The sequence below is a fragment of the Phocoena sinus genome, chromosome 8 (genome assembly GCF_008692025.1).
Source record: "Phocoena sinus isolate mPhoSin1 chromosome 8, mPhoSin1.pri, whole genome shotgun sequence".
Lineage (NCBI taxonomy): Eukaryota > Metazoa > Chordata > Mammalia > Artiodactyla > Phocoenidae > Phocoena > Phocoena sinus.
The window spans coordinates 64194311-64209202 of NC_045770.1; the positions used below are offsets into that span (position 1 = coordinate 64194311).

The window sequence follows — 14892 nt, forward strand, 5'->3', positions numbered from 1 at the left end:
TAAGGGGGGAACAGTGCCTTCTAAAGATCGGCTGGTTACTGCTTGCTTGTCCTGACGCCCCACAGAGGGAGGAAGAAGGACAGTGAGCGGCTAGCAAGCAGCCAGTGGGTGAGTGTGACAGCAGGGAGCCCGGGGGTGTGTGTGTGTGCCTGAAAAGGGGCCCTCACCCCTGGAGTGGGGGGCAGGTACAGCTGAGTGGCAGGTGAAGACAAATAGAGTTGCAGAGCTCCAGATGAGTCCGAGCCCTCAGCCAAGGTAGTTGTGTGAGGACCGGGCCCAGCTGGGGAAATCTGGAACCCCGAGACCTGAGCTGAAGGCATCTGCATGGCACCCCTGAGGTCACTGGTGCTGCATCTTCCCTGACCCTCTGGGCTGGCAGGGGTGACCCACCCATGAGACCTGCCATCTCTGCTGCACTGAAAGATGCCACAGAGGCCTCGCCGCCACAACAGTGCCCTCCCAGGAGTTGCCCCTGCTTCCTTGCCTGTCTGCCAAGGACAATGATTAGGGTTGAATTCCAGAATAATCTGGCTGGGGACCTGCTGGACCTGATAAGGGGGAAAGAGGCTATCTTGTGAAAGAATAGGAACTATTGTGGATACTGGCAGCAGGAGGGGGACGCTCCTGGGATTGGATTTTGAGAGTGCTTGATGAAGGGAGCTGGAGCATAAGACCGGATAAGCAAGATTCCATTGACGTGAGGACACTTTGTTGAGACACAAGATTTAATACCCTAGCTAGGATGCCAGGGGATGCAGCAGACTCTTTTAGAGGTCTGGAAAAAGCAGAGGCCGGCACTCAACGAAACGGAAATACCCAAGTTCCCCTGGCAGATGGTAGAGAAGAAATTTACGACAGCTGAGGAAGATGGGCACCTGGAATGATGTATTATGTAAGGCCAGTAGTGACGGGCAAGGCAGAGGGCAGACAAGGGGGCTTGCCCTACGGAAAGCTGTAGAGATGGTGAACAGAGCATGGTGCTCCTAGGGGCAAGACGGATAGGCAGCCAGTAGGCTCTGCTTCACATCACCGGCCAGGAAAGCAGACGGGAGTGGAGGAGCGGGAGGCAGGGCAGTAGCAAGTCACGGTCCCTTGCTGAGTACCCAGACCTGAGCCAGTTTTCAGACATGGAACCCGTCGACTGAAGAGGTGGCCAAGCCTCTAGGAGGAAGGACCCTGCAAAACTGCAACCAGTATGTATCATGGGGGTGCCTTCAGTTTTTCCCCAGAGGTCTATGGCCATTTGTTTGGGTGACTGTTCACTAGAGAAAGGGGAGCAGGAGACAGAGTTTGAGTTGACATTAACACCTGGAGACTCGAAGCATCATCGCAGGCCCTTTTTCAGAGTGGGGCCTATGGAGGTCAGGTAGCAAGTGGAATCCTGGCTACAGTTCGGCTTGCAGTGGGCTCACTGGGTCCACAACCCACCCGGCAGCCCCTTGTACTCCAGTGTTTAACTAGAATTTCAGGTGCTCTGATAGTAGGGGTAACCCCACATTGGGTGCCTGGCCCAGTGGGTAGGAGCTCTCATAGTAGAGAAGGCCAAGTGGAAACTTCTGAAACTGCCTTCTCACTCCCTCACCCTGCTCAAGGTAGTAAATAAAAAAAAATCCCAGGGGTTATGGCAGAAACGAATGCCACCATTAACCACTTAAAGGACGAATGGGTGGTGGTCCTACCATTTCTCATTTAATTCACCAGTCCGACCTTTGCAGAAATCGACAGATCCGGGAGGAAGACTGCAGACTGTCTCAGGCTTAACCAAGTGATAGCCCTGTTTGCAGCTGCTGTGTCAGATGTGGAATCATTGCTAGAGCAGATTAATAAGGGCTTAGGTATGTGGTTTGCGGTCATTTGGCAAATGTGTTCTTTTTCCACTCCAGTTTGAAAAGAGGATCAGAAACAGCTCACATTCACATGGGATGGACAACAATGTTCATTTACAGTTTTGCCTCAAGGCTACGCTTGTCATAATATAATCCCTTTGTGGTAATATGCCCTTTGTCATAATATAATCCCCAGAGATCAGGGCCACGTGAGTACCACGGTGATCCACTACATCAATGACACCATGGTGATGAGACAGGATGAGTAAGAGGTGCCTCTGTGCTGGAGGCCTGGCGAGACCACATGCAGTTCAGAGTGTGGCATATAAACCTATGAAGACTCAAGGACCTGCCACTTCACTTCGTGAAGTTTGTAAGGGGTTCAGTGGCCAGGGGTACGCCAGGATATCCCCTCCCAAGTAAAAGAAATTGCTACATCTTGTCTCTTTCACAATGGTGAAGACAGCACGGTGCCTGGTACCCCTGTTTGGGGTTTGAGACAGCATATTACTCTTGGTGACATGGAAGGCTGCTGGCTGTAGGTGGATCCCATAAAAGGAACAGGCACTGCAGAAGGTCCAGGCTGCAGTGCAAGCAGTCCTGCCTCTTGGGTCATATACTTTGGCAGACTCTCTGGTGTTGGAAGTGTCAGCTGTGGGAAAGGGAAAAGATGTAGTATGAAGCTTGTGGGAAGTCCCAGTGGGAGAATCACAGGGCAGGCCCCTGGGATTCTACAGCAAGGCTACGCGATTGGCAACAGAGGATCACACACCTTTTGAGAAACAGTTTCTGGCACGTTACTAGGCTCTGGTTCCTAAGCTCTGGAACATTTGACCAGGGCACACCATATGGGGCATCTGAAACTGCCCATTCTGAGTTGGGGTCTGTTGGACGCATCAATTCCGAGTCAGATGGGCCTGGCAGTAGACTATTCATAAGATGGAATTGCTCCCTCTGGGGTTGAGCCTGAGTGGGGCCAGAGGGCACCAGTAAACCGCATGAGGACATAGCCAGTGCCTGTCCCCTGGCTGGTACCTATGGCCACATGGAGGGTCCTGCACAACCAGCTGAAAGAGGAGGAAAAAGCCTGAGCCTGGTTTATGGATGGGTTGATGTGGTACATGGGTACAAGCTGAAGATGGACAGTGGCTGCATGACAGAGGTGTAAAGGGAAATGGAAAATATTCCCACTGGGTAGAGCTGTGAGCAGAGGACTTGGTCATGTACTTTGTGTACAAAACATGGCCCAAGGTAGTGAGAAGACACACACACTCTTGGGCAATGGCCAGATGGCCTGTTTGGTCAGGGGCCTGGAAGGAAAAGGATGGGAAGACTGGGGACAAGGAGATGTGGGGTAGAGACAAGCGGATGGACATACAGCAGAAAATATGAAGATTTTAGCGCCACGTGTTAATGCCCATTAGAAAGCACCAAACACATTAAGGCAGAGAATTTAAGCAAGTAAACAAAATGACCTGGATGGTTGATGCTAGCTGGTCCTTATCATTGGCCACATAGAACCAGCACGATGAGCATAAGTGGAGTGGCCACAATGGCAGAGGCAGAAGCCATGCAAAGGCTAACGTGGGCCCCAAAGCACAGACTCCCACATACCAAGGCCATTCTAGGCACTGCCGCCCCTCAGTGTCCAGCCCGCCAGCAGCAGAGACCTATGCTGAGCCCTCACGTGGCACCATTCCCGCCTGGGGCAAGTCCGCTACATCAGGCCCTTTCCATCCTGGAAGGGCCACTGGTTCATCTTCACAGGGATAGAGAACTCTTCTGGGTTTTCCTTTCCTGACCACAGAGCCTCAGTTAGCACCACTGCCCAGGGACTTACAGAAGGCCGGGTCCAAAGGTGTGGAATTCCACTCAGCTTAGCATTTGGCCAGGGACACAGCAAAGGTCCTCTTGCACTATAGTTCATGGCTGCCACCAGGGCGCTTAGAACTCCTATGTCCAGGAACCAGCAGGGATCCTTGACCCTGATCAGCAGAAGGCAGGGCTGCTTCTACACCATGTGGGCAGGAAGGAAGGTGTGTGCTGGGTGATCTTCTAGCTGCCTCCAAGTAATCCCCACTGTAACTGAGAAAGGACCTGTGCAGCAGCCCTGACCTGAGACAGGTCTAATTACCAAGTATTCAGGTCCTTCCTCCCCCATCAAAGGTTTTGGTCACATCACCAGGCAAGCTGAGGTTGTTGAGAGTGAGGGGAATTCAAAATGGAGAGTTGGGGAGGGAGAGCGTGAGATGAACTCCATGACAGGGTAGTTAGCCCTCCGACTCCCCTCTTTCTCTCCTGAGTCTCCCTTAGGAAGAGAGGCCCAAGGGAAACAGGGAGGAACTGCTCTCTGAACCTGGCCACAAGGGGTGGACTGCAACCGCCGTGAGACTTCCCCCGGGTCTCTGACTGCAGGGACTGTGCGTGACTGTCTGCCCCAGCTGTGCTTTCTGGAATCTACTACTGTGTTTGCTTCCCTGGCTGCTGCCTGCTGATGACTAAGCGGGGCAGGGCTCCCAGGCAGGCCCGCCCTTGGGAGGTGTGGGGTTCCTCTGACGATTCCTGAGGACTTCTCACCTGTCTCGCCAGGCTTCCTTGGAACTGCTCCACAGTCTAAGTCTCCCACCCAACTTTTCCTCCTCCCTCCCTTCCCTTTGTCTTTCACAAGGTCACACCTGCACCCAGGTCTCCTGGCCCTCCCAGCCTCCCCTGCTTTCCTTCCCGTTCTGGGCCTGCTTCTCAGAGGACTGGGGCTAACACACCTGCCTCCCTAAGCAGGGTTCTGGACCAGCAGCCTCAGCGTCACCTGGGAGCTTATTAGACATACGGAATGTCAAGCCCCTTCTCAAACCTACTGAATCAGAATCTTTATTTTAACAAGGTGATTCATACACGCACTATAATTTAAGAAGCGTTGATTTATAGATGATTTGGTCTTGTTCAGCAAATCCTTCAAATCTCAGTTTGGAATCTCAGTCATTGCAAAGGTGAACCGTTGGAATCACAAAATCACAGATCTGGGTCCTTCATTTTATAGGTCAAAGCCTGCAGAGCTGAGGCGAAGGTTCAGTGTCATATAGTGAATTAGAACAGAGCCAGCACCCGGGTATCTCGCCTCCCAGCTCTTTCTACTTTGGCTCTGCTGTGAGCAGGCCACTTGCTCTAAATCTGCATTGCCTAGCATGGTAGCACTAGAATGTGGCTAGTTGTGGTATAATAAAAAACAAATTTTTTTTGGGGGGGGGGGTCTTTGTCCTGGGTTTGCGGTACAGAGTTGCTAAAACATTTAGAATTTCCTGAGTGAAAGGAGTGCCTTTGTTATTCATAATGAGTCCCTTTGACCACACGTGTGTTTATGTGAATGCAGTGACTCAGGCTGGCGCCCCTAGATAGCTTCAGGATGAGGACTGGTTACCAGAAGGAGAAACGTGTGAATAGAATGGGAAGCTACAGCCTCTAGGGGGGCTGGAGAGTGGGTTATGGAAACATCCTGAACAAGATCCAGAGAGCTTCCCAGTTGGCGACCACATGGAAGTGCGGGGAGGGCGGCACGCCCACGCTCAGAGAGGGCATGGAGGCACCATGCCACTCACTGCTCCCGAGCCTGGCCCCACACATCTCTTCCACGCAGCTGCTGTTGTTTCCTTTACGCCAAACCAGTAAGCATAAGCAAAGTATTTTCCTGAGTTCTGTGCATTCTTCGTGGCCCCTGGGACTTGCAACTGGCCTCTGAAGGGGGGCAGTCTTATGGGACCAAGCCTTTAACTGTGGGGTCTGTGCTGACTCTGGGTAGGATGTATCAGAACTGGGTGCGCTGCTGGACACCCAGCTGGTATGGGAGAACTGGAGAATGGAGTGGGAAAATGACACGCATTTCATAAGAGAAGTGGTGTCGGAAAAAAGATAACACAGTGGTCCAAACTGAAATGTGCTGTAAGTGCAAAATACACACTGGATTTTGAGGACTCAGTATGAACGAAGACTATAAAATATTTCATTAATAATTTTTTATATTGATTACATGTTGAAATAGTGTTTTTGATAGATTATCGTAAATATATTATTGAAAATAAGATAAAATGTTATAAAATTAACTTCATCTATTTCTTTTTTTAAACAGTTTTACTTATTTATTTATTTGGTTGCACCGGGTCTTAGTTGCGGCAGGCAGGCCCCTTAGTTGCAGCAGGCAGGCTCCTTAGTTGCGGCATGTGGGCTCCTTAGTTGTGGCATGGGAACTCTTAGTCGTGGAATGTGGGACCTAGTTCCCTGACCAGGGATGGAACCCGGGCCCCCTTCATTGGGAGTACAGAGTCTTATTCACTGCGCCACCAGGAAAGTCCCTCTATTTCTTTTTACTTTTTAAAAAAGATACACAAGTGGCTTGCATTATGTGTCTATTTGGCAGTGCTGCTCCAAGCCCTATCTCTTCATCAGCACTGCTTTATTTTTGGCTTATTTCATAGCTCTGGTTGCTGGTTGCCGTAGCTGAGGGCATTTCCTGGTTATCAGCCTAAAATCTTGATATTATTCAGAAGTTCTTTATGAGATAATGGGGTTACTTAACTCTTAAAAGAACGCCTAGTGAAATATCTATAAATGTCGATTTTCACTGAGAAGCAAACCAGCCGTACCATTAACAGTTAACGCTCTGGCTCTGGAGTGAGGCCACTGGGCGGAGGGTTTGGGAGGTAAGAATAAAGAACCTGGGCTGAAGGTGTTGGGGAGTGGGGCTTGCGCTCATGTGCTCCCTCGGGTCTGCATCTTTCATGAAGGGCGTTCTGACACTTGTGCTCAACTCCCAGTCCCAGTTGCTTCCCTCCTTACTGAATGTCAGGGACACAGTAGGAGAGAATGGCAGGTCCCAGGGCCAGCCATTCAGAAGAGAGGCCTGGGGCTAATGAAGGCCTGAGGGCCCTGGCCTGGGTCATATGAGCCCTCTAGACTGAGGAAATCTGAAGGCTTAAGAGGGGGATGCCACTGCCTCACCCTGGGGGTCCCCCTCAGGGAGGGCTCCTGGATGTCAAGACTTAGAGGTTCAGCCCTGAGGAGAACCTGCATTCTGATGGCTCCATTCGAGATGTAGTTAGAGTCCCCAAGGTAAACTCCAAGGGCTTATCTAGAGGAACTGTTATCCAGAACTGAAAGCACTGATCCTTCATCTGTGCTGTTTAACTATTTCCTGAAGCAGAAAAACCTCCTTCCAAACTAGAGTTAAATTTCTCCTGCCTAAAGTTCTCACAAATTGCCATGTGCCACAGGTGGTGAGACTGCGACCAGGAAGAGGTAAAGCACTTAACCGACTTCACACAGCTCACTGGAGGCTCAGGGTGGGAGTGGTGGCCTCAGGTCTCTTACCTAAACTCTGCAGCAATGCGTCCAGAACACAGAAGCTCAGGCCAGCCTGTCCAGTGTCTCTGGTTACTTCCTGAGCAAAGGGCAGTGATGACATTAAGAGAACCAAGGCAAGAAATGGGTTATGCTGCGTTTTACCCTTGAACTTTTAGCCCCACGTATGAATCACAAATGTTGCCTTCTGAGTGCTAAGCAATGCACAGTGAACTTTATTTCAGTAAATGAGGGATGGTTCTTCTTAAGAAATAAATTTAATTCAAGGTGGTTAGTGAATGCAAGGCATGTAGCGCCTTCATGAAAGTTACAAGAATCCAGTTACAAAAGAAGCACTGTGTAAAGTCTCAAATAGCTGAGGGTACAACGGGCTCCATATTTTACAGAGTACAAAAAATTATTTCATATACAAAGAAAAATACAAATAATGTGCAAAAACCATTTTCACAGGTGGCAATTTATAAAATGAAAATGATAGAAAAATCCTTCATTCTTATCATCCCCCAATTTCTTATATATTAACACAATTCTGTTTTCTAGTGTGTAGGTAATTTTAAATTTGAAAATCTGATTTATTTTTAATCTACAAAGCGGCTTTTTAAAAAGGGAACCGTTTCACTACTGAAATTTTATGAATGAATCAGTTAATTTTATATTAAATTATAAGCAGACTATCTGAAAAACAAGGATATAAGAACTCATATATACATATTTTTGAAATATTAGTTTGGTATTTAACATATTAACATTTCAAAACAAATGTAATGATCTAGCTACCTACGACTCCAGCCAACCGCAGCGGCCGTTGCAGAAAAGCTGTTTCTGTGTGCCATGAGAAACAGTATTCCTGGTGTCTTAAGCTGAACAAACACAGGCTATCAGGAGTAAAGAAAACCTAAAGACCAAACAAGTCCCTACTGTCCATGTGCAGAGGTGCCGTTTGGGTATCCAGTCACGCCACAGTGCGACCTCGGTTTACACAGCCCTTGTCATGGGGGTCGTGTGGTCATAAACAGCTGGCTTCTGTCTCTCAAACATCTCCACTTTATTAGTTCAGTGCAAGTGTCTGTTTTGTGAGTTAGTGCATTCAGCTTTTTGCATGTTATTTTGTGTAAGAAGCCATCAGGGAGCAGAAGAATACATGGGAACACAAAGTCCTGCATCCTCAGGGCACCTTTGGCCTAGAAAATTCAGTGTTTTGGAAGCAGTATTTTCCCGCATTGGCCTGGTGATTACTGCATCATTCTCTGGACAATCTTTTTCCATCAGGATAATCTTGTGTGCCCCCCTTTGCCTGCCACTGAGCACTGATGGTCTTGCTGTGAACCCCAATGGTCGAGCAGGTATCACGGAAGCACCTTTGACAGCACCAGAGAATTGAGCATCTCTAAGGTCAGGTAGTAAGAATAGGAGCCTTTGATGGGAAACCTAGTCTATGCAGAATGGAAGATAGTCTTGGAGGATTTTGATTTTTGCTTGTCAGAAAGCTCTCCAAGGATATTAGGACCTTGGAGAACAAAAAGGATCTATGTATCTTTCATGAAGAAGGACCCAGGTAGGTGGTAGCCACTTTGCCTAGGGGATGGATGACGGTCGGCTCAGGAAGCATTCTTCTGATCCCTAACCATGAAGACCCTGTTAGAACAATCTAGTGCAAGATACAGGGAGGGCCTAGGGCTCTTGACCAGACCTGTGTAACACACCCACTCAGGCTAAGCAGGCTTAGCAACTGCTGAAAGAGGGGAATGGGTTAAGTCTGGGGAGGAGAACCTCAGGCCCTAGGATCGCTCATCAGAGCCAGCAGGAAGCTGTCAGCTCCTCAAGGACTCACACACTTTTTCCCTATCTGGCAGCACAAGCCCCTCCTCCCTCTTCTGTTTGGGTTGACCATGGGCATCAGGCGTCAGATATACAGCTCTGGATCCTGTCCATCCACTGCTGGGCACTCTGTCCATCCTGGGCACAGAAGTTATACACACGTTTGCTGGTCTTGAGCTATAAAATCAAATGAAGAGAACCAGAGATGAAGGGCAGGGCTAGTCTATGGCTTGGGGCAAGTGTGCAAATAAATCCCTGTGACCTTCCCTTTCCGTTCTGCCCCAGAACCTCTGTTATTTTCTCTGTCTCCCACTACCATACTGTCATTGCCTTTAGAGTCATTATACTTTCCTGGCCCCCAAAGTCAAGGGGGATGTCAACAGAAGGGCCTGGCAGAGAAGAGAGACACACTAGGAAAGCCTGACTTTGCATCTTCCCGGGGCCTTCCTTGACTGAGGAAGAGGGTCAGGAATGGCTGGAGTCTCTGGCTCCGCCCACACACTGCACCAGTGCAGCACAGGCGCCAGGAAGGCCGAGCTTCATCCACACCACGATCGGGTTGGCTTTCATGTCCCCTTTCCATCCCCTTCTCTAAGTCTTCAGTTGGGGCCACACTGGCAGCCCAGAGTCAGGGAAATGGCTTCATAGCCTGAGCAGGGCCCTAGAGTATGACCTGTGTTCCATATGAAGTCCTGCTTGGCTCTGGGGATTAGATAAGTCCCCTATCATGTGGCCCATAAGATGCCCCAAGGCCCACCTAAGGACTGCTGAAGATGTTAGGGCAGACAGTCATCATGTGTGACTAAGGATGTTTTTTTGTGGATGATCAAGCATGAAGATCAATGGATACAAAGGGAAGTAATATCTGTTCTCGACAGTAGGTTGAGTGAATAACTAACTATTTAACAAGGCGTTCATCTGCTTCCACGTGTAGCTGGATCCCTTTTAAAGGAGTCTTTTGTGCAAAGCGATGTGCAGCCTTTCTGAGACATGTGGACAGCAGGGAGAGGTCAGGTTTGGGGATGAAGAGTGCTGGGTTCAAGCTCTGTAGCAATTCCCACAGCCGGGTTGGGTCTGTGACCCATGTGCAGTTACCACCAATTGCTCTGAGGCCCCATGATTCTTGGAGGTGGATGGATTGTAAGGGATCATGTGCAAACAGAGCCAGGAAAAGGCAAGATCGACTTACATCAAAGAAAGCCTTGTCACTCGTGTGCTTTGGGGCTCCCATGCTGGGGCCAGCAGGGATGACCATTTCTACCTCAGCCAGGTCAATGTGGCCTTTACAGCTTGTGTCCTCACCCGAGTCATAGTATCGCAGCTGGAACCAAAAAGATACATGGGATATAAGAGACACAGAAAGGGAAAACAGCATGGCTTTTCAAAATGTATTTGAATACTTTCCCACATCTTGCTAAACTATGCCTGGAAGAATAGACAAGAAGTTAAAAACGCTGGTTGCTTCTAGGAAGAGGAATTAGACAGCTGGGAGAAAGGCGGAAAAAGACATATTTTTTGAAATTTTAACAAATAAGTGTATTACACATAGAAAAAGTCAACTAACAACTGTAAAAATATATATATATGTAACATATAAAAAAGGGTTAATGTTTAGAATATATACCGAATTCCTAGAATTGAGAAGAAAAAGATAAACAACCTAATAGAAAAATGGTCAAAGGATTTCAACAGGCAAGTCACAGAAGAAATGTGAGTGACCTATAAACATCTGAGAAGATGAACAACCTAACTGACCAAAGAAAAGTAAATGAAATCAATGAGATTTCACTTTTCACTTAGATTAAGAAATATTAAAATGGCTGACAATATTCAGGTTGAATGGAAGGCACTAGGTATTCTCAAACAGTTAGTGGGGATATAATTAGTCAGAAGCCTTTTAGAGGACAATTTGGCAATATGAACTAAAATTTAAAATGTTTATACCTATTGATACACCTTTCCCACCTCTAGAAATTTATCCTACAGAAACACTCCCACAAGCATGCAAAGACACACCTATAAAGAGGTTTCCTTCAGCAGTGCCTTTATTAGCTAACAATTGAAAAGATATCTGTCAATATGGTGTTGGTTAATTAAATGATGGTACATGAATAATATGGAATTCTATACAACATTTCAAAAATGTTAAGATCTATTATGAACTGGTAGGAAAATATGTCCAAGCTATCTTTATTTATTTATTTATTTATTTATGTGGTATGTGGGCCTCTCACTGCCGTGGCCTCTCCCGTCGCAGAGCACAGGCTCCGGACGTGCAGTCTCAGCGGCCATGGCTCACAGGCCCAGCCGCTCCGCGGCATGAGGGATCCTCCCGAACTGGGGCACGAACCCGCGTCCCCTGCATCGGCAGGCGGACTCCCAACCACTGCGCCACCAGGGAAGCCCCAAGCTATCTTATATTTAAAAAGCAAGTTTCCAAATAGCATGTAGATATAAAGTAACTTTTGAAAAACAATAAATAGCTCAACATTTGATTGAGTGGTTACTGTGTGTAAGGACTGGACATCACCCTAACTAAATTAGTCTGGACTTCACTCTCTATAATCTACACGGCAGGAATGTGTTTGGCGCTTCCGTCTCTGGTTCTGGCCTCAGACTTTTCTCTGCCTCTCCATTCAGGCATAGTATGAGTAGGACTAAACAGAAAAACCATATACCTTTCGTGTTAAAGAAATCTAAAAGACTGGCAAGAATGCAAATATAATTTGATGTAATTGTAAATTATAGAAAAATTATGACATTCTCCTGTTATATTTAGTGATTTAATGAAACTTTTCTACACAGTGTAGGCTCTATGGTTTCAGAGACAATGTTGTTTAAAGTCCAGCCCCCTAAAAAGGGCTTCCATTGCATATCTGTAAAAACTTCTCTGTATTCTTCCACAAAGATTCTGTGTAACCTTTATGAAACTCCTTGAGCAGAGGGAAAGGGGGTCCCCATGCAAAGTATTCATCTGTCAGGAGTCCTCTAGGTGCAGGTCCAACAAGAGCACTGTACTGGCATAACAGTCCGTACCTTTCTGAACAGACTCCATGTTGGACATAAATGCATTGAGAAGCTGCTCAAGGCTGATTGGTCAGGTCCAAGGTAGAGTGAGGTCTGTGGTCAGAACGTAGGAGGCCATGCGACTCTCACTAGTGAAGGGTGCAGAAGGGCTGGGTTCCACCCCAACCAAGATCACTGGAGCAAAGATTCTGACACTCAGGATTGTGCGGGGTGCTACAGCCACAGCAAAGAACCTAGCAGTGGGGAAAAGGCTTCCCAGCGTGGTCTGGGAGGTCCAGTCTAGTGGTTGCCCACTGTGGATTTCAGGCTTGGGTGGGCACATCCCCTTCTGCCTATTTCAGGGCTCCCTCCATCCTCTGTTGCTGTCACCTTTGAGGGATAATGATGCCTTCTTTAGTACCAAGTACAGTGATGGGCACAGATAAAGTGTTCAATAAATGTCTGTTGAATAAATGAACACCCTCGATTTTGAATGGATGTGTTATGCTGCAAAGATGAAGGTAATCTGTATTCTGGGGAGTATTCATAGGCATGGGTTCTGTATGTGCCTGTGGTATGCAACAAGCTGAAAACCTCAGGTGCTCTCGTGGCCTGGGTTTTAATAGCAGGCAGCAGGAGATAACACGAGCATTAAAAAGCAGAGTTCTATTGCTCTTCATGCTCTGGGCTCAGCAGTCACTGGCTCTGCCTGCACACACCTGCGCTCTCTCAGAAGGCTGTGCACTCAGTCTCAGGACTACTGCTCCTCACTGGGTCCATGGAGGAGCCTCAGGCAGCATATGAGAGGCCTTAGGAAAGCATTCTGTACATGAAGGCTGCACCTTTCTGCTGAGAGTCACACAACAGCCGGGGACTGAGCCTAGCCTAGGGAGAAGTGATTTCTATAGGCTGTGATGGTATTTATTACCTGATGTTTTGTTACATCCAAAACGAACCAGCGGGGCTTCCAACCTTTCAGCAGAGCCCCTCTTTTGTAGAGCGTTCCCTCAAAGGACCTAGAAATAATGATGACATAGCAGTTAATTTGATTTTTCATTTAAAAAGTGCTGTAAAGGGGATATCTGTTGTTTTTGTTGGTCAAGCCTCTATTTCCCCCAGATGATCCAAAAAAGATCCATCAGAGCTCCCCCTAGAATTTTTCTATTAGACCTTTGGGGAAAGGCTGCCTCTTTCTGCTGGGATGACCAAACTTGTGAGGTTTGGAGCTCTCAGCAGCCATTTTTTATACCATGTTGGGGTAGATGCAGCCCATAGGAGAAAGCAGAGCTGGCAAACAACAGAAGCCTGAAGATGCTGTGTAAGAAACTGGCACATCCTTGGCCTTCCCAATTTATGTGAGTAAATTCCTCTCTGCTTGAGCTAGCATGCGCTGGATTGCTGAAGTTTGCCCCTGAAAAAGTGCTCACTAACAGATATTCCCTCAAGAGAGCTGGCAGACATGAGACAATAGCAATCAGGACCCGCCACAAATAACTACAACCTCTTGGCATTATTTTAGTTGTAATTTTGATTTTTCCTCTTCCAAGAACCATCTAACGCATTTAAAACAGAGACAAAGGATTAAAGCGGATCCATTTTAAGTCTGCAGAAGGCAGCACGGCACAGGCCTAGCTTATTAAAGGGCCTGTGGTGTGGCCGAGGGCAGGGTGGGGAGAGCCTTTTCAGTACACCAGGAGGGCTAAGCAACGTCAACCTGTTTTCATCATTCTTGGACGTGTACTGGCTGTACAGCGTGGCTGCTCTCCGGTCCACTCCGTTGGATGGGGAGATGCTGGCGTTCTGTTCCTCCCCCATGCTGCTGTCTGGGAGATGCAGCAGAGACCTCTTCTGATAGGAAGGGAGGTTGGTAGACACAATTCCTGGGGAGCCCAAAGGGTGTCTCTGGGGCTGAAAAAGACAGAACAGGAGCTAGGAAAGCTTTCCAAAGACTTTAAGCAACTGATCCGATAATTTCACTTCTAAAAATTTACCTCAAGGAAAAAACTGGACCATATATATGTATATGTAAAATATATATAAAAAGATGTTTATCCTGGAGTTTTTTAGGAAACTAGCAGAAAACTAGAAACCACCTAATGTCTATCATTATGCGACTGCTTAAAAAAAAAAGGTATTTCCATACAATGGACTTCTAGACAGCCATTAAAAATGATGCTGATTTACATAACAGTGACAAACTGAAGGCCATGTATGCCACATATTAAGTAAAAAAAAAATGCAGGTTTTTAAAACTGCATGTGTAGTAAATCCCTTTTATATGTGTGTTTAGAATTATAAAACAAGTTTGATGGCATAATGGTTTATTTCTAGGTTATAAATTTTGGGTGATTTCTGTCTATTTCATAACTTTCTGTATATTGTCTTATTTAAAGGAATACACATACCTCACTTTCATAATCAGAAAAAAAATTAAGAAACTATTTTATTCTTCTGAGGAAAAAAAGCAGTAAGACACCACCTACCTGTGGCCTGTCTGATAACAGCTCCTGAGTTGCCTTCTGAAGGCAGGAGAAGGCACCCCAAGGACCCCTTACTACCACATTGGAGGCTTCCTTCTACACTCCCTTCTCCTTGACTCTTCTGTGACATCTGACCCTGCCGACCTCTCCTTTCCTGAAGTGCTCTTCAGGACACTCATCTGTCCTCACTTCCCTTCTGTTGCACTTGGAGTCAATCTGATGTGGGTTTGACTGGTGGCCGCCCCACATATCAGCTGTGCGATCTGAGCCTGTCCCAGCATGCCCGAGCTGAGACACCACTCCCTCACTGTGGGTTAACAGAATGCAAAGTGTGGGTGGTGCTCAGCACAGCCCTTCCACATACTACAGGTGAAGGGGCTGTGAGAAGCAGGAAACAAGAGTATTTGGTTTAA

At 47.3% G+C, this 14892-nt stretch overlaps 1 protein-coding gene and 1 long non-coding RNA gene across 5 annotated transcripts in view; one reads left to right on the forward strand and one right to left on the reverse strand.

Moving 5' to 3' along the window:
* Nucleotides 1–14892, forward strand: part of LOC116757774 — a 48549-nt gene that overhangs the window by 10997 nt on the left and 22660 nt on the right. The window lies entirely within an intron of this gene.
* SBF2 (SET binding factor 2) overlaps nt 7361–14892 on the reverse strand; it is a 465356-nt gene continuing 457824 nt past the window's right edge. For all 4 annotated transcript variants that reach the window (XM_032640039.1, XM_032640040.1, XM_032640038.1 and 1 more), the window contains 4 exons: nt 13714–13907; nt 12928–13015; nt 10183–10314; nt 7361–9170 (listed from right to left, as the gene is read on the reverse strand). In XM_032640039.1, coding sequence (XP_032495930.1) covers nt 9072–9170; nt 10183–10314; nt 12928–13015; nt 13714–13907 — 513 coding nt within the window. In that variant the 3' untranslated portion in view covers nt 7361–9071. The remainder of the gene's footprint in view (nt 9171–10182; nt 10315–12927; nt 13016–13713; nt 13908–14892) is intronic.